This window comes from Amborella trichopoda, chromosome 13 (genome assembly GCF_054954075.1).
Source record: "Amborella trichopoda isolate Santa Cruz 75 chromosome 13, AtrichopodaSantaCruz75HAP2 v2.0, whole genome shotgun sequence".
Classification (NCBI taxonomy): Eukaryota; Viridiplantae; Streptophyta; class Magnoliopsida; order Amborellales; family Amborellaceae; genus Amborella; species Amborella trichopoda.
In genome coordinates, this window is record NC_142348.1 from 16,383,859 (window position 1) to 16,403,079 (window position 19,221).

Sequence of the window (19,221 nt, forward strand, 5' to 3'; positions counted from 1 at the left end):
CCTTTGCTTTTCTTTAGTCTCGGCTTCCTTGGTAGCTCAACACATGTATTCTTTACTTCCTTATGCATTCATAACACAACACTTTACTACTCAAGCTGCATTATATACTCATCACCAATACATCGCGGGCTTCATCATGACAAGGGCATTTGCTCATGGAGCTATATTCTTCATTAGATATTACAATCCGGAACAGATCGAGGATAATGTATTGGCAAGAATGTTATGTTGGGATCTAGTTATAACCTTCTCTTGTTCAATTAGGGAATAGCATAGATGGATCAATCACACGGTTCTGCAGCGTCCTCCAACTCGTTGTCCGCTCCCCTTCGCTCTCTTTGCCAGACAGGAAGATTCGAATCACGAAGGCCTTCCCACCACTCGAAGTTCAAACCTCGCCCGAGAGAGAGAAGTGAATTGAAAACTGGCCTCAAATCCCTTCTCAATCGAAGGTGAAAGCGGGAAAAGGAAGAAGCGTGCGATGCGATGCGAGAAAACTACAGGGTAAAAAAGCAAACCAATGAACGTAAGCAAGAAACATAGATGCGCCTTAGCGTCATGGTAGCCCTTGCTTCTTGGAAGAAAATGGATGCCGCATGGACTACAGCCAAATCAAACTATATGATGGAAAGATTACAGAGGAACTTCTTATGGGCCGGTGAAGCAGAGTAAAATGGAGTTCATCTTATAAAATGGAGGACAGTGTGCCTGACTTAGGCTGAAGGAGGTCTTAGGGTAAGGGAAATGACAGACTTAAATATCACAGGAATGATGAAGTTAGCATAGAGGATTTTGGAAAACCCATCCTCGTTGCTGGCACATTTCTTCAAACATCGATATTTTAGAAATTCTTCTATATGGGAGGTTGAAGCAAAAAGAGGATGTTTTTATGCATGGAAGGCGATTTTACTTGGCTTATTACACTTAAAAGGCAATGTACAGTGGAATATTGGTAATGGCCTGGATTTTTGGGTGGATCCATGGTTAGCAGGTCAGTCACTATCCGATTTGCATGGTAATACCATTCAGGAGGATTTGGGGGCTGCTATTGGGAGAAGGGTTTCAAACTTTATAGGAGGTGCACCTCAGTCTTGGGTTCAACCACCTCCAACATCTGATTTTTTAATAAATATGTGGAGGGTGGTTGAGAATTATACTCTTCCTCTACAGCCCAAAAAGGAAATGGCTTATTCTTTATTAAAGGGGCATGGGACTTTATTGGGCATCAAGGTTCATCACAGCTTATTTTCTTTGCACTTTGGTCTTCTAAATGCCACCAACAAGCGAAATGGTTCTCATGGTTGGCCTTGCACAATCGGTTACCCATATCAATCTTATTGCAGCAACGGGGCATGCAACTGAATTCTTTATGTCCCTTTTGTAGCAACCATGATGACAACCTCTTTCATCTATTATTACAATGTGCTTTTGCGCAGGGTGTATGGAGATCATTATCTTAGAGATGTGGAAAACGGTTTGTCCTTGGTACTTCTGCCCGGATTTACTTAGGTGGTGGTTGCTTTTCAGGTTTAAATCTCATGGACTTTGCAATATCTGATCTTCCATCTTTTTTACTACTATTTGGTTTCTATGGGAGGAGGGCAATAGGAGAGTCTTTGAGTCAAGATCCACCAGGAGAGTCTTTGAGTCAAGATCCACTAGGAGAGTCTTTGAGTCAAGATCCACCAGGAGAGATCTTATTGTAAAACGAATTACTTTACATGTTCAAGCACTAGAAGAAGTTAAAAAGTGGTATTTTCACTTATCAAAAAAGGCCAATATTGGTAATCTCCAAATAACTTGGCATTAGAAGAGGTCAGAATCCCTTATTCTGGTGGCGTGGTCATTTCCTGAGGCTCAGAATTACAAGCTCAATATTGATGGTGCTTCCTTGAGAAATTCAGGCTTAGCAAGTGGTGGTGTAATCATCAGGAATAGAGAAGGTGGTTTCATTGCTACTTTTATAAAGCATTTTGGTTTTGCTTCTAATAACCATGCAGAATTCTTGGCACTTGAAGGAGGAGTTCAATTGGTTCATCAAAGGAATTGCTTTCCAATACAGATAGAAAGTGATTCAGCCCTGCTTGTGGATGTCATTCAGAATCGATGTCGTGCTCCATGGTGGCTAAAGACGATTGCAGATAATTGCCATACCATACTTTCTTCTCATCGATGGTCCATTGCACATGCTTTTCAGGAAGCAACTATGGTTATTGATGCCCTCGCTAAGCGAGCATCTGCTAGCCCTGGTGCTACTGTGTGGCGTCATCAACCACCAGATTTTATTTTTTCTCTTTTATTACATGATCTGGCGCAATTTCCCTATTATAGGGTTATGCGATAACTGTTTTTCTCTGCTCATTTATTAATTGAAAAAACGGGTAGTGGGCCTTCTCCCCCACTAACCTACCCAAAAAAAAAAGGTACATAAGTGTCCAAAATTTGTTGAGTACAATTATAAATTACTTTACAGTGTGAGCACACTAACATAACCCTATATATATATATATATATATATATAAAAGAAGCATCTACGCAACGCCTAAGGGCAAAATGCTACAGTGATTTTTCCCATAAGCCAATCGCCATCCGAAAAAATCGAATGGCGTAGTTTTTCGACTGCCATGGACCTAGCATGTCCGTGGGGGGTACTGTCACAGACATACTAGGTCCGTGGCAGTCCGTCTATTGTGGGTCCATTCAATAAACCGCCATGGACATAGCAAGTTCGTGACGGGGCCGAAACACTGTAGCATTTCGTCTATAGGCGTTTGTAAGGTTTTTTCATATATATATATATATATATATATATATATATATATATATATATATATATATATATATATATATATTATATACACATATGCACGCTCGCGCACACACACAGCAGAGACACACACATATATATACTAAAAAACACTTCCAATATACATAAAAATTAGTGATATACATTGAATAAAGAAGGTTATTTCTCCATATGCCTCAAACTTAGGAGAACCCATCTATAAACTCATCTTCAATGACCCTCTTCTTCCATTCATCTTTTATTAGAAATGATACAACTTTTAGCAAATACGTATGAGGCAATTGATCTCTTCTTTCCCTCAGCTTAAAAATTTCCCTCTAATCCTAGGTCTTTATATCTGTCATAGGCCTAGGTCTTTTCAGTATCGAAATAGTAGATTTTCTCTAGGTTTATTTCATTGTCAAAACTCTAGGTCTTCTTTTCTGGGGGTTCTAGCATTGGAGCCACACTTTTTCTTTTTCTATGGAAACTCCCACTACAAAACCATATATGGGATAGAGTAGACTTTTTTCTCAAATTTCTTGAATGTCAAACCTCTCATATGCTCTTTCCTTGAAAAATAACTTTTCCAGATCATCTCATATGCTTTCTCTATAAAAGAAAATATTATCCCTTATCCACACTTCTCTAAAGATATTTCTCTTAGCTCAATTATTTAAAAGGATAATTCAAGAAACCTTAATAGAAAATTTTATCCCTTATCCACACTTCTCTAAAGATATTTCTCTTAACTCAATTATTTAAAAGGATAATTCAAGAAACCTTGTAATTTCCAAAATTAACCCTCTCTGAACTTTCTAAAAGTAAAGCTTCAAACGATATCCTTTTGAGACATATCCATTATATCATTTAGACAATCTTATAGAAATATCTTAAGGGAAAAGACATTTTTAGTTACAAAATATACTAGAGGCTATTACGGACATCTCTCAAGACAAGCTTCCCATGTTCTAGCTTAAGAAACATTCTTATGCCCAAACTTCCAAGTATAGGTTCTCATATTGTTGTGCATTGCCAGCCGTTACAAAATATACTAGAGGCTATTACAGACATCTCTCAAGACAAGCTTCCCAATTTCTAGCTTAGGAAATGCTCTTAAGCCCAAACTTCTAAGTACTGATTCTCATATTGTTGTGTATTGCCTTGGCTGTGACTTTTTTTTTTGAATATCCAAACTTCAATTGACATATTCCTTTCCAAGTCAGATAAGTGCAAGTAGTTAATCGCCACTCTATAGTGGAAATGTCTAGTGGTACCTCTCAAAACTTGGCTGCAGTACAAAGATGTAACAGATTAGCAGAACTAAAGTTCGGTTTCTGATATATCCTTCATTTTCATGACACTATGGCTAGTGGTACCTCTCAAAACTTGGCCGCAGTACAGAGACGTAACATATTAGCAGAACTAAAGTTTGGTTTCTAATATATCCTTCATCTAAAACTACCAATGTCGTACTTCCTTAATGGGCTGTGTTGTAAACATCGTTACACTTAATCATAATGTTGTCAATGCGTTGAATAGTTCATAGCAAACTTCCCAAGGCACTTAAAGTGCAAACGACTTGAGAACACTCAACAAAGCTCTTGGTGCTTTTTTGAGCCTATAAAGTGCTTGTAGATTAAGTAAGATTTAATAAGATATTCAAAAGTTTCTGTAAATCTCTCCACTAAGATCCTCCTAAAGCAGGAATTCTTATGCTTCAATCTTCTAAAAGATGCAATTTGTAGTGGACCATAAAATTGGTGAGTTTGGTAGCAATGGTCTCTCATGCTCCTATGTGAGCTTTAAGTAACATACATACCTAACATCTAACGATATATCCTTCTAATAATGTTTTAACCTTTTAAAACTTAAGAGGTGTCTTTATCACCATGTTTCAGGAACTTTGTACTTATGTGGTAGTTTCACTCTACCGGATCTTGACCTTGGATTCTAATTGCCTGACCAATTCCTATCCTTTTCCATCTAAGTACCGACAATGTCCCATTCCCACTTCACGCATCTATAATTCAGCTACAAGCGATACTAGAGTCCCATGTTTGATTCTATAAATGGTGCAAGGCTCTCGCCAACCGTCATGTGTTGTAGTTTTTTTGTATAAAGAAGAATATAGATAAAAAGAAACTAGAGAGAAAAAAGTGGGAGAAATGCAATGACAATTAAAGAACCAATGGGTGTAGTGACTACATGGAACATAGACACTGGATGAAAGATAAAATGAATAGATCATAGGTCAATACTTGATGGTGTTCATTATGAACTCCAACTACTTAGCTTATTGATTAGAGACTGAGGACTCCATCCTCTTTGGAGGCTGCATCTCAGTATACCTTCTCAAACTGACCCAACCTATCCCATGACCCACAACCCATCATACGGGTTCATGATAGGACCATCAAAATTAGTCAGTAAATGGAGAAGATACGATCCTAGACCATAGATTTCAGGTCCCTCCCTGAGGACAAGTCTAGGGCCCATTTTAGCAGTATGTTGCATGGATCCTTCCAACATAGTCCAGTGTGATGGTAATGATGCTGATTTAGGCCCTTCCAACATAGCAGTATGTTGCATGGATCCTTCCAACAAATCCGCACATGTACACATCACACACCCTTATCCAAAGGGTCACGTCCTGGACGGCTATCTAGTGTACACAGGTAATGATGAGGATTTAGGCCCTTGTCCTCTCAGGTCATCCATCACACAAGGGTCAAATCCATGTCCCCTGACCAACTGTCTTGGGCACATCTCCGACCTCATCTAGGGATAAACCCACATCAAAACCCTTATCTGTTGTTCTTACACAATGCCTAGGACTACGGGTTTTGGACTTCACATTGAGTCATAGCCAGTCAAAACTCAGGTGAGTCTAAGGCATTGTTAATGCCCTACAGTCCAAGCTGGACCATACTCCTACTGGAGTCAATAATTCATTATTTATTTTCAGTACAAGTTCGCATAAGTCCTTTAAATGGCCACAAAACCCCAACAATTTATTTGGATTCGAATGTTTAGAAAATGACATTCCTTGAGTGTGAGCAAAGATGTTACCTTTCTAGTTGATTGTCTCAATGAAGGTTCAAAAACCTGCATAATACCATCCTTCATTATCTCTTCATTAAATGTGTTTTTCTAAACATGATATAATCATATCAAAATTGTTAGGGTTGTTAAATAAGGTCAACTCTTAATCTGATTTAAATGAACGTACCAATTATGATCTTACTCCAACATTTTGCATATGAGATTATTTTTGTCATGGATTTCATACAGATGCTAGAGGGTGGAACTTTCCTACCTAAGACTGATATGAACTCTCCAAATCAGGAATCACACAAGTTTGAACCAAAATTTAAATTCAGCCGATGCCCTGTAAGGATTCAGAAGTAAGTATTGGATTATTTGTTCTACTAATTGCATTTTAAAATTTTGATTGTTTTACATTCACTAGATTCTTGCCATCAAACTATCAAATAGACATATATGAAATTATGATGCAATCATGTAGTTGTATCAAAACTGCAATTCCATCATTCTCAGCACACAATAAAAACCCAGTTTGCTTTGCTAAGGCTCTAAAGAAATATTTGATTGGAGTGATATCTAAGTATACTATAAAAATGTTTGTTATGAAATACATGCCCACATAAAAAAAGCTTTTGAATGTGGCATACTACCTAAATAAACATGTTAATATTAGAAGACATCAGTATACTGTTTGCATACTAAGAACCCAAGTACTTGTACATGCCAACATGCCACCACTGACATGATACATCACAGAGCCTTGTCACTTAATTATAAATACATCATCATCATCGTCAAAGCCTTTTCCCAACTAATTGGGGTCGGCTACATGAATCTTGAGCTGCTATTGTGCTCTATTAAGGGGTCATACCCTCAGTGAGGCCATAAAACCCTATATCTTTCCTCACAAGTTCCAATTATGTCCTTTTAGGCCTACTCTTTCTCTTTTTTAGCCTTCCACTTGAACTAACTCGCACCTCCTAGCAAGCATTGTACAAGGTCTACACCACACATGGTCAGCCCACTTAAGTCTACTCTCGCTCATCTTATTTCCTGTTGGTGTCACATCTAAATTTTCCCAAATGTATCATTTCGAATTCTATTCAGTCTTGTGTTGCCACTTATCTATCTCAACATCCTCACCTCCCTACACTCATTTTATGGGTATATTATTTTTTGACAGCCCAACATTCTGCCCCATAGAGCAAAGTTGGTCTCACAGCTGTCCTATAGAACCTGCCCATCAGTTTCATTGGTATGTAGCAATCACGTAAAATTCTGGTTGCATAAATCCACTTCACCTACCTAACTCTAACTTTATGCCCTTGACTTCCCATCAGACCATCCATCACACATAATAGTTTCCCCATACTTCTCCCACCCTTCTCATGAAATGTTGAAGGATTAAATCTTGGGTCAAATTGCCCAATTGCTTGGATCATACATGCAAAATTATTGAGGGTTATGGTATTGAAAGGAATGTAAGCCATATAAAACCTCTTTCCAATGTACTCACATACCTTCTTCCTCTCTTCTTTCTTATATTTATTTTCAATTGTGATTTGTTTTGTTTTTTTCCTCCTCTCCTGGACAACAACTTTGGGGTCAAGCGTGCAAAATTGTATCCATTGGCCCCTTAAGGAGAGTTTTTTTTTTTTTTACCCAAAAATTACCACCAATATTTATAAGCCTCTCCCTTGGCCTTGGAGTTCCTTTGCCTCATCCTAATTTTTTATATATCCTCATAATGTTCATCATCATCAAATAATTGAGTTTCATCCATTAAGTCTTTTCGTTGCATTTTCTTCTTTTCGTTTTGTCTTTTCAAGCTATCTATGTATTCTCTGATCTCCTTTTTAATCTCTACGGTAGCTTGTGGACATGCTTTAACATTCCCAGAAATATTGGCTAAGTGTTTTTTTATCAAAAATACTCTCCATAGAAGTATGTCTACAAAGAGTACAAATAATACAATTTCGGTTTTTTGGATTTTTAAGTTTTGCATATTTCCTAGCCAGATCCTTGTTACTAAAAGATTGTGAAGAAGACATTGCCCCATGAAAAAGTAGTAGTGAATTAGGAAATAAACACTTACCAGTTAATTGAAGAAAATATCAATTTCTTCTCAGCCCTTGAAACCCTCGATATGTTGTCAAATCTTTGATCAAACTTCCTCAAAGCAACACCCAAAATAATCCCAATCAACAATCAAAATCTCCTCCTAGACGAAATTCAAAGATTTTGAAAAAAAAGTTCCACCCATTTTTAGTTTTTGTTTTGCTCGTTTTAATGAGAAAAAAGCCACAGATTTGGCTGTTTTTGCAAACCTTCCAAACCTGTTCCCCCTTTTCTCGGGGATCAAAATGACCCTAATACCCCTTTTTGAGGGGAATTTTTTCTTCGCGCAGACAAGGCGCATATGCTCTTTATGCAGCTATGTGGCTGTACGACCACATATGCGCTAGGATGTGGGGCATATGCATGCGCATCCGACCAAAGCGCATATGCGCTGTTTTGAGATACAGTTGTTGGCACATCGTGCATGATGCGGCTGCATTTTAATAGAGTCATTTTAGGCCTCATTTTTTGTCATTGGATTTCCCATCTTAGGGGTGTATTTTAAGGTGCAAACTGAGAATTTCCTACTACAAGACAATTAGAATCGGTGACAGTGTTATATAAAAAAAAAACACTATACACTTCATATTCCATTGGCCCAACTCTGGTATTTCTTCAGTTCTCTTTAAAGAGAGGACTGCATAGACTCTTCCAAGGCCTTCTACGTAGATGGCTAAAAAGTGTGTCATACAAAAGAGTGGCAACACTACAAGCAGGGAAGAAAATACTATATACTTCCGCTTCTTGTAGTATTGTCCTTTTATATTCCCTACTCCAAAAGGAGCGAAGAAAAGCTAGACTTTGTTCCTTTCTCCTCCTTCTCAGCAATCAAGCACTGCAGTTGAGAACAAGAAGAAGGGGGAGAACCCAGCAACTCCTTTTCAGAACATGTAAAAAACCTAATCATTTTGTAAATTAGAAAAAAATATCTAAAGAAACTTGGCTCTGATTTTGCTGCTGACAGTTATATTTACTCCTTTCTTAGGGGACCAAGCCCTTGCTTTTGCCTGCAAGAAGGCTAGTGTCTGTGGGACTGAGTTGCCTCATGCTGTTTGAGGTTCAAAGAAGACAGAATTTTGAACTCTTTGAACTGTATGGGATTCTGGAGAAACAGAGGATTGGTTCTCTGGAAGTTCCCCATAGATTGTACCAGCTTTTCAACCTGATCTCCTAAGTGGTCTCCAATTTTTTGGTTGATTGCATTAAGGGCAGTTTGGTCCAGTTTAGTTGCTGATGAAGGAGTGTGTGCTGTGAATTTCCCTAGATGGAAGTCTGGGCTCTAGAAGGATTTGGTGTTGGCTGCCGCCTTCTTCTCATCGTCTTTTAGTTACAAAGGCTCAAATGACAAAAAAGAGGATATCTTTAAGCACCTCCTTGCGCCGAAGTCCAGGTGGTTTTTTAGGCCGTTGCTATTCTTCTTCCAAAGACAAAGTCTACCCGGGGATATTCTTCCCCTTTTTCTCGATCCATTTTCTATTCGCTCTCCAACCTTGATCTCCTTAATTTTGAAATCAGAGAACCAGTCCTCCTCTGAGGGTTGTTTACATATTTTTTGTATGAGTTTCAGCTTCTGTAGGGTTGGCAAAGGCATCTTTTATCCTTACCTCTCATAACATGGTCGAGGCGAGTGACCTCATTGCCCCCTTTGAGGGCTTACCTCCTTCCCCAAAATCTACTATGTGACCAGGTCCGCTGGAGCTGATTCTTCCTCTAGCAGCCTCAAGATATTTTGCAGACCAATGCTCTAAAGTCCAGGCTTTCGGAATTCAAATTTCAGAGGGCTTCATCCTCTAAGGGACAATCACTTCTCCCTCAATATCCTCCTCCATGTATATTCCCTCGAATCTGATGACAGTTCTAGGTACTGGGGGCAACTGTTGATGGCTTGGTGGGTAATCTTCCAAGTAATAACAATGTTTATAGAAGCTTTGAGCATGTGAAAGTCCTGTGTTTTAGTCTGAAGCCTTAGGACCGGATTATGGTGCTAATATGTGAGGGAGATAAATAAAGTATTCGAAGATAAAGATACGAATCCTGCCTCGAGTGGGTGAATAGCTTGTTGAGTTTTAATAGAACGATAGAGAAAAACTGTTTTAAGTTTTGGGACATCTGGTACCCACCTTCCTCCACCTCCACATTGTCAATGGATTGGAAACCAAAAAGTTGGAGTAGCCATTTTGGTTTATAGATATCTGAGGGTTTCAGCTTCCTAGGGTTGTTCTTACTCTGGCTTCCAAATACCCATTTTTTACAGAGACTTCTTTCCAAAGCTCCTTGCCTTGAGGTGTTGGGTTCTCCCGCTTCCTCTTGTTCCTAGCTGTAGTGCTTGCTTTCCGAGGAGGAGTAGAAAGGAACAAAGTCCTACTTTTCTTCGTTCATTCTGGAGTAGAGACTACTAAAGAAAGACAACACTATAAAAAGCGAAGTGTGTAGTGTTCTTCCCTGCGTGTAGTGTTGCCACTTTTTTGTATGACACACTCTTTACTTGTCTATGGAGAAGGCTTTGAAAGAGGCTATGCAGTCTTCTCTGTAGAGAGATTAGAGATGTATAAAAGATGGGACAATGGAATATGAAGTGTTTAATGCTCTCTTCATATAACACTGTCTAGCCCTCTATGATTGTCCTGTAGTGGGAAATTCCAGTTTGAACCCTAAAATACGGCGCTTAATGAGAAATCCAAAGACCAAAAAGAGGCCAAAAATGACTCTGAAACCAAGTGACGCCCAAGAATTATAAACCCTTAAAACTTAAAACCTAAAACCTAAACTACTATTTCATGAACATTTCCACCCCTGATTTTATTAACAACACATATGATTGATTATTTCTGAAAAGTTTCTAGCATAGAATTTTATTTGGGGTTACAACAAAATCAGATAAGTTATGTGAAAGATTCATGTGAATTAATAATATTACATACATCAAGCTCAAAAGTATTATTTTCACTTCTTGCCTTTTTTTTATAAGAAATATACGACGTGCATGTAATTGGGAACAGTAATCTTTTTTATTTAAACCCTTATGATGTAAGTTCTCAATTTCGTATAAGAAGCCTTTGTAATATTTTTTAAGATTCCTGTCATAAACTGAATATCGTATAAGAAGCATTTGTAATTTTTTAAGACTCCTGTCATAAACCATTTAAGATATACTACAAATTTCTAACTTAATCAAAATGATTGTATATGATATTCAAGTATTGAACATAGGATTTTTATGAAGAAGCCCATTTCTTTTTAAGTTCCTCTAGTTATTTTATTTTCAAATTATGTGACTTGGACATGCTTGTCTGGTTTATTTTGGCTGATGTCAAGGCTGCAATTATATTAGAAGGTTTGTTGGCATGTCAGAAACATGTTGTCAAAACATGGAAATGTATGTCTACGATATAGACAAGCCCATCAAGAATTTGGGCATCCTTTTGTAGAATGAATTTAGACATGTGTCAAACATTTGGACCGTCCTCTCTAATTGTAAATTAATTATTTTATGTTTTAACTTTATTTTTTAGAAATGAATAACTTGCATGTAGAAATGAATATCTAATGTATGTCATGGCCAATATGGCTAATATTTTAGTAGGCTTGTCAGACGCTGGCACCCATATCAGTTTTCCTTGTAGCATAGATTTCAGCAAGTTAAACAGTACATTATGAATGACAAATTCTGCCTGTCCATTTGTTTAGTTGCTAAGTTTATTTTTCTTATTTTTGTCATGCTACCCAAGAAATGAAAGAGAGAGACTTTGACGCAATTTCTTGATGAACTCATGGCATAAGGGTTTTAATTTTTTATTTTTTGGAGAGTGGAAATTATGCTTATTTGTTCTGTTAATTCATTTTAGTCACCTAAAGGTATTTGTCTGTTAAAGTTGTAGAGAATTTAAGGGTAGTTTACTCCTTTATTATTTTATTTTAATTAAAAGTAGTTTATGGCATTATCATCAGAACCTTTTCCCAACTACTTGGTGTTGGTTGCACGATCCTGGTCTACCATTCTGCTCTATCAACGGTTATACCCTCAATGGGGCCTTCTCACTATACCCACGTTCCAGTACAACACTTCGCTCATGAAGAATGCCTTAGCATGAACAGATAAAATAGATTCAGGATACGTGAAAAGTTTTGGCAAAATTTTACATTGACTGCCTACCTAACACAACCCACCTCTTTTACTCGGGCTTGGGACGGGTTAAGGAAAATTTTAAGATCATCACCCTTCGTAGACCAATTTTATGTCATTTTGTCCAAGACAAATTGAATAAAAGGGGAGAGAGGGATGTTCCAGTCCCAAATATGTTTTACTTTTTGACACTTTGAGAAAGAAAACCCTAAAAGGGCTTCTTGAACTCTTTGATTGAAGGTTTTAAAGAAGGCTTGGAAGCGACTTGAAGGTCCTTCCCTTCCAGGTTTGTTTATTTAGTTATACGGATGATTACATGCTGAAATTATTTGTTATATATTTAGCCTTACTTGAATGTAGAATGTCCTTGATACATGTTTGATAGTCTTGTAATTAAAGATTAATAAGTTGTTGATGTGGGAAAATTGAACAGTAAAAAATCAGCAATAACAGAGGAAAAGCATGGCTGTAAATGAAGCCAAGAGAAGAATGTTCGTCTTTCATAAAATAGAAATCATGCCAATAGAATAAGCATCCCAAAATGTGATGTCCTGCTTTTATAAGCCTATAAAATCCTAAAATTAATTTAAGATCGAAGTGAACAATTTAGGACTCAAAAATACCCCAAAACAGTATTAAAAATTTCAGAAATGCCCATTTTAACAGTAACCCATGAACAATACCCGCAAATAGTATTTGTGAACATTACCCAATAGTAACTAGTGAATACTGAAAAATGAAAGTAAAAAATGTAGAAACTAAGTGTTGGAGTTAACTTCACATTACAATTCCTAAAAAATTAACTTTAATAAAAAAAAACAAAAATGTACACCCACATCCATGAAATTAAAAAAAATAAATTAAATTTTTGAATCAATTAACTATCTTGATCTCCATCATTCTCCCCTAGTTGGATAAAACCCGCTCTCAAGTCTTAAAATGGGTTAGCATGAGTCCTTCTGAACCCAAATATTGCGCATTCTTCTGGCTTGATCCTGGAACCTATGGGTTAGAAGCCTAATCAAAACGTCCTTGAAAATATCCTCAAACAAGTTGCTGAGAATTTCGTTGCACCCAACTATAATAACCTACCTTTGTGGATGGAATCCTCTAATTGGAAACAAGAAAGGTCAGCCTCACCATTGGTGAGAGAAAATAGCTCTTTACTGTCTTCGCCTCCAATTGCCTCCTTTTTTACCTATTCACTACCACCATTATCACAGTATCGCCTGCATTTTGTTCTTCGTCATAGATAGAATCTCAAAGTTCATTTTTATCCAAGGGTTCATTAAAAATAGGACCATCATCGAAGATAGGATCACCTGGTTCTTTATAAAAATTATGATCACTATAAAAAATAGGAGCACTATCAAAGATAAGATCCTCCTCATTGATTCAAAGAATATTGCATCCAAGTGAAGATTGGACCTCCTTCAAAATGATGCTTTTGTCGATGCCATCACACATCAAACCCATCTACGTAACTTGACACATCATCAGTCCCTTCCCACTCTGACTCAAGACTCTGGTTCACGCAATCCCCGCAAAAACTCTCACAATTCAGATCTATTCCTTTGGATTCCTCGTTGTTTAGTAGATGATGGTGTTGGTCTCGCTTACGTAGCAGATATCTAGCCCTCTCCATCAAGTTGTTGATTTCCTTGCACAATCAGTTTAGATCGATTTCCCTACAGCTAAGACCTCCATGAGCAGCCATTTCAATGTCCAGTTGTCTTCAAACCCAGTTCTGGTACCCAATTGGTATAGGAGAACTGAAGGAACGATAGCAATCGACAGCAATGGAGAAAAAACATGGCTATAAATCAAGCCAAGAGAATAAGAACTTTCTTCTTTCATAAACTGACGTCCCACCTTTATAAGCCTAAGAAACCCTAAATTTAACTTAAATTTCAAGTAAACAATTTAAGACTCTAAATACCCCAAACAATATTAAAAATTTGAGAAGTACCCATTTCAACAGTAATGCATGAACAGTACTTGTGAGAATCTTTGAACAATACCCATGAGTAGTTAAACAAAGAAAAAAAATAGAAAACTAGAAACTAAGTGTTGGAGATTAACCCCACATTATAATTCATAAAAAACTAACCTTAATAACAAAATAAAAAACGTACACCCACATCCATGAAATTAAAAAAAAATTAAAATTCTGAAATACCAAGCTCTTGATCACCATCAGTGGTTGATCTTAGGTTATATCATTTAATGAGTGTCATTGTTTGACCCTTTGATTGGAGGTTATTTCTAACAATAAAGGTCCTTCGCTTTGATTCTTGACACTTTTCCTAGGACTGCTCATCGTTTCAAGAGTCCATTCATCAGAACACCTTCTTGAGGACCTGTATGCATGCTCAAGATCTTGTATTTACGGTTCTCTCTCCCAAGAATAAAGAATCATGAGGTACTTGTAGACATTACTACGACCTAATACTGAAACCATGTGATTGATTCGTACTATTTTTCCACTGCAATTTCTCTAATTTGACATTTTCTTCACTATGCCCTGGATTTTCCCACCGGCCTACATTAACAATTATCATAAGAAATTGGACCACCAATTATCAAAATTTACAAGTTGCAAATGAAACTCCCATTTGATGGAGCAACATGAAAGAGAACTACACATCTAATAATCCTGTTATTAGTCATGTTACAATGCCATCACCTAAACTGGAACCAATGGACCATTCAAGAAGTAATCTTGAAATAACAATGAAGAAAGACAGTTCAGTCCTTTTGTTTTAGGTAGGTCAATGGCCTCACCCATGGTAGGAATGGAACTCAAGATGTCATGTTGTGCCATCTACACCCTGACCACCAATGCCTTGATTCAATTCGTAAAACAGTTCATTCTCACTAAAAGGAACATCATCCAAGGGTAGTTACAAATTGGAACATTCTCGCAAAGCTACCTCTACTTAGCTGTTTGATAGTTTTAGATTACACAGTAGATACGATCACAAGGCTAACATCGAGGATTCCCAAATCTTCAATCTCAATAAATAATACCCATTCTTTTGCAGACTTTTGCCTAGGGATGCTGGCAACATTCATCTTCTTGCATGCCTCCAGTCATGGTGCAAAACCAGAGTACACAATTTTCCATTTAACCTGGTCTACTGGTCATGATTATGCTACTAGTAGTTAATTCTAATCAGCCATTACAATGAAACAATTTTGTGGAAGACTCACTCATTCAAGCTTAGAAACTGAGGCACTCACCGCACAAACTCACTACTATTTCAAGTGATTCACATAACCGAACACTTTTGTAATAGAAAATATTCTGAAATGATCTGCAAAACAACGAGGAAGTGTTAAGATTATGATGTAATCAACAATATATTCATCTAATCTCCTCATTGATTTCATTCCAAGTGATAACAACAATGGACAAATCAAATAAATGTGGATTTGCACCCTATCCGGTCCCCACAAGTGTGTAACTATCTTCAGCTCACAGGCTGGAAATGATAGGAGGGTGTTATTTTGAGACTATTCTCAAAATACATATCCAATGTTTTGGACAAGACCTTTCACATACACTTGCCTCACCAATGGAGTGAAACACATAGTATTTAATAAGAATTCGTACATCTCTCTGCACACAAGGCAAATCTTAGTTTTCATGTTATGATTATGTGCTAGTGCCATGTCACACTAAGAATGTGGATCTGTCAAGATTTATGGTTTTAACTGTGGCAGGGATGAGTTCCAGATATTAAACACGATAAAAATTTATTTCCAATACACATAGAAATCCTTGAAATGTAATGAAGCAGAGATCTTGTTTGTACTTGTGTCCTGCTGCAGTTTTTTTCATCTCTTGAGTTGTTATCTCCTAGATTTCTTAGTTCTTAATATATTTTATGCAGGTTGATACGTGACTGCCTGAAACAAGAGCCTATGGAGAGGCCAACATTTGCTCTTGTAATTAGAATCCTGGAAGAAGAAGCAGAGTCCTTTGTCAAGCCAAGCTGCCCAGTCTGTTAAAGTCGCTAACACATTCATGTATTGCATATGATAGGTATATTGTGAAGTCATTCACGTCTTGAATGGACCAGAGTTCTGAGAGTCCATCCTTTGTACATTCTCCAGTCCCGAATAAATTCAGTCTAATATGACTGCATGTAAAGATCACCTGTATGAAGAAAGTGAAAAATGCTCGACTCTAAGACCAGTACATGAATCAGGCTTGTAGTGAAAGACATTGGAATCATGGAGCAATTTATGGATCGGCCTATACTAGTGAAATTGCATGGTTCAATTCTCATATATCGGCTGAGCCTGTCTCAGTCCTGCCGAGTAAGCAACAGCATATACTAATAGTAAGTGTGTACTGTAATTAGGTCAAAACCACCCTATTTAGTCTAATATGGGCTACTTTCGGTAAAATATTGGATGATGCATACCAGCAACAACACTGTTGATGCAATTTTGAAAGAGTCAGATTTCATAATATAAATTCTATCTGGTAAAAGTTTTTTAAAACACTTCATATCATTATAAAGGCTCTTATAATTAATATCTTGTAAATACTACCATCATTTTAAGAATAATTACATTTTAATTTCCTTATTATAACACCTGTTATGGCCGATGTATATATATATATATATATATATATATATATATATATATATATATATGGGATTTCAAGGGTTAACAATCCCTCAAATAACATAGGTTAATATTAGAATCCCTTGTAAAGCATTTTTTTACTTTTATTGCCCCTATATTATTTAAAGAACAGAGCCTATTATAAAGGGTATTTTGGACTTTTAGTTCAAAACTTGAAAACAAAAATATTTTAATGAGTGAAATTTTGAAATTTGAATTTTAAAATTCATCTCTACCTCTTTCTCTCACATAGCTTTCTATTCTCTCTCCTTGTCGTCCCCCATCCTCTCTCCCTCGATATCTCTCCTTGGGGCCTCTCTCTCTCTCTTGATGGGAAAAACATTCCCCGGCAAACATGGAAGCAAGTTTTTGAAGGCGATTTATGCTCCCTCTCTCTCTCTCTCTCACCCATGACTCCTGACATTTCCACAATTGCAGAGCCTTAAGTGCCGCCTCTGTCCTTTCACTAGAGACTTAAGATTGGCATAGACGTCGCCCCAAGCACTCTGTTATCTCCATTAAGAGAAAACTTTTAGCTCATGGCAACTTCAAGTCCACAAACATTCTCTTAATGACACCCCTTGATTTCACAACTCGCCTCACTTACTACAGTCTCCATAGGATTGGCACAGCTGATCAAATCTTAAACCTAGGGGCCATAAGTCATAGGGCTCTTGAATTAGCCAATGCAATTAAACGAATCCCATCTTCTTGGGTTTATAATTATAGAACTTCTTACTGGTAAAAGTGCAGTTGATATAATATCAGGCCATTCAGGAGTTGTTGATCTCGCGGATTGAGTTCAATTATGTGCAAGTGATGATGGTAGAGGGGCAGATTGTTGTGATGTACAGGTTGTGGGTTCAGAGTCTCATTGAGATGGATGATTTGCTTGCAATTTTTTGAAAAGTCTTCTTCTTGTTAAAGCAAGGCCGGATATTAGAACAATCCTTGAAGATCTCATATCTATAAGTTAGGACTTACGATTGAGGCTTTTATTGTATGTGGCGTACATCGAGAGTAGTGTTGTATTAGGATTTTTTGAGGTGTTGATTTTGTTGTGAGGTTTTCCTTCTTTCCTTGAGCTGAGCTAACCTTGGCATTTTTGTGTAAGGAGAGATGATTGATTGATTTGTAATTTATTTGGTAAAGTTTGCTTTGTGCTCTCTCTCTTAAATTTCAAAACAATTGAGTATTTTGCAAAATCCCAATGCAGAACACCAAGATAGCATTGAATAGTAAAGACTACAAAAGGAACTAGAGCAAAGGAAGAATAAGAATCCAATTTTATTAAAATTGATAGTAATTTCACAAGAGAGAGAGTTCATGAAACTGGTTAAGCCCCTCTTTTCATTGGTTTATATTTTAACACCATTGCCCAGACTGCAAGGCATTAGCTACACTTAAGAAGAAAAAAAAAAAGTTAAACTATGAATTTATTATTCAAAAGTGGGTTTTAATAATTTTAGTAAAAAAAGAACCCACCTATGAACTTGCTAATTCTTTCAACAACTAAAGTCTATTTTATCTATCCGACAATCGAATTTTAAATTAAGTTTTGATTCAGAGGCAGAGTCTATTTTATCCATCCGACAATCAAATTTCAAATTAAGTTTTGATTCAAAGGCAGAATCCCCAAGTGAGAAAACAATTCAAAATTCTCAGAACAAGGAATTTGATAGGATAACGGCAGTAAACTGCATAGTCTAAGAGAGAGTCATGTGTCATGGGTGAGAAAGAGAGAGAGAAAGTCGGAGCATAGGCAACCAACAATGAAATCGCCGTCAAAATAGAAAAGAAGCACTTCCATATTTGTAGAGTAAGAGAGAACATAGGCAACCAGCAATGAAATCGCTGTCAAAGAGGAGAACTTCCATATTTGCAGGGGCATTTTTTTTCCTATCAAGAGCGAGAGAAGATGGGGGAGGGCAAAAAGAGAGTTCAAGAGAGAGAGGATGGTTGATGGCAAGGAGAAAGAGAGAATAGAAAGGCGTGTGAGAGAAGAGATAGAGATGAGGTTTGAAATTCAAAATTCAAATTTTTCCCTCATTAAAATATTAGTTTTTTCAAGTTTTGAATTAAAAGTCCAAAATACCTTTGTATAATAAGCTTTGGTCTTCAAATAATATAGTGCAGTAAAGGTAGAAAGGTGTTTCTCAAGGGATTCTAAGTTTAAACTATGCTATTTGGGAGGTTGTTAACTCTAGAAAATATAATATATATATATATATATATAGAGGAAAATATTGAGATTAGCCCACTAACTCATATGAACATATGAGTTCATATGAGCCTAATGGCTCAAATTGAATCTGGGCCAATCTGCCGGTCACGACCTCATTTCGTATTTGAATTTTACTGTTTTTTCTACAAATCCAAATAACTCGAATTTTTAGGTGTGTTTTAAAAAATAGGATAATCTAATAAAATATCAAAAAAATAATTTACAAGAAATAAATTGATCAAAATACGTCTAAAAAGTTTTGGGGGTATTTTGGCCATTTTT

The 19,221-nt window shown here is 36.9% G+C and overlaps 1 protein-coding gene across 13 annotated transcripts in view; it reads left to right on the plus strand.

Moving 5' to 3' along the window:
- The window catches only part of LOC105420183 (serine/threonine-protein kinase 12-like), a 111,512-nt gene extending 95,163 nt beyond the window's left edge, over window positions 1-16,349 (plus strand). For 4 of the 13 annotated variants that reach the window (XR_016047318.1, XR_016047320.1, XM_011622843.3 and 1 more), the window contains 2 exons: window positions 6,080-6,192; window positions 15,971-16,349. Coding sequence is in view for 10 of the 13 variants with exons in the window: in XM_011622843.3 (XP_011621145.1) it covers window positions 6,080-6,192; window positions 15,971-16,088 (231 nt within the window). In the remaining 3 variants the exon portion in view is untranslated. Of the gene's footprint in view, window positions 1-6,079; window positions 6,193-12,314; window positions 12,361-15,970 lie in introns of all 13 variants that reach the window. The other 9 variants (XR_016047319.1, XM_088855481.1, XM_020663543.2 and 6 more) reach the window with 4 other exon arrangements.
- Window positions 16,350-19,221: the final 2,872 nt, after the last annotated feature.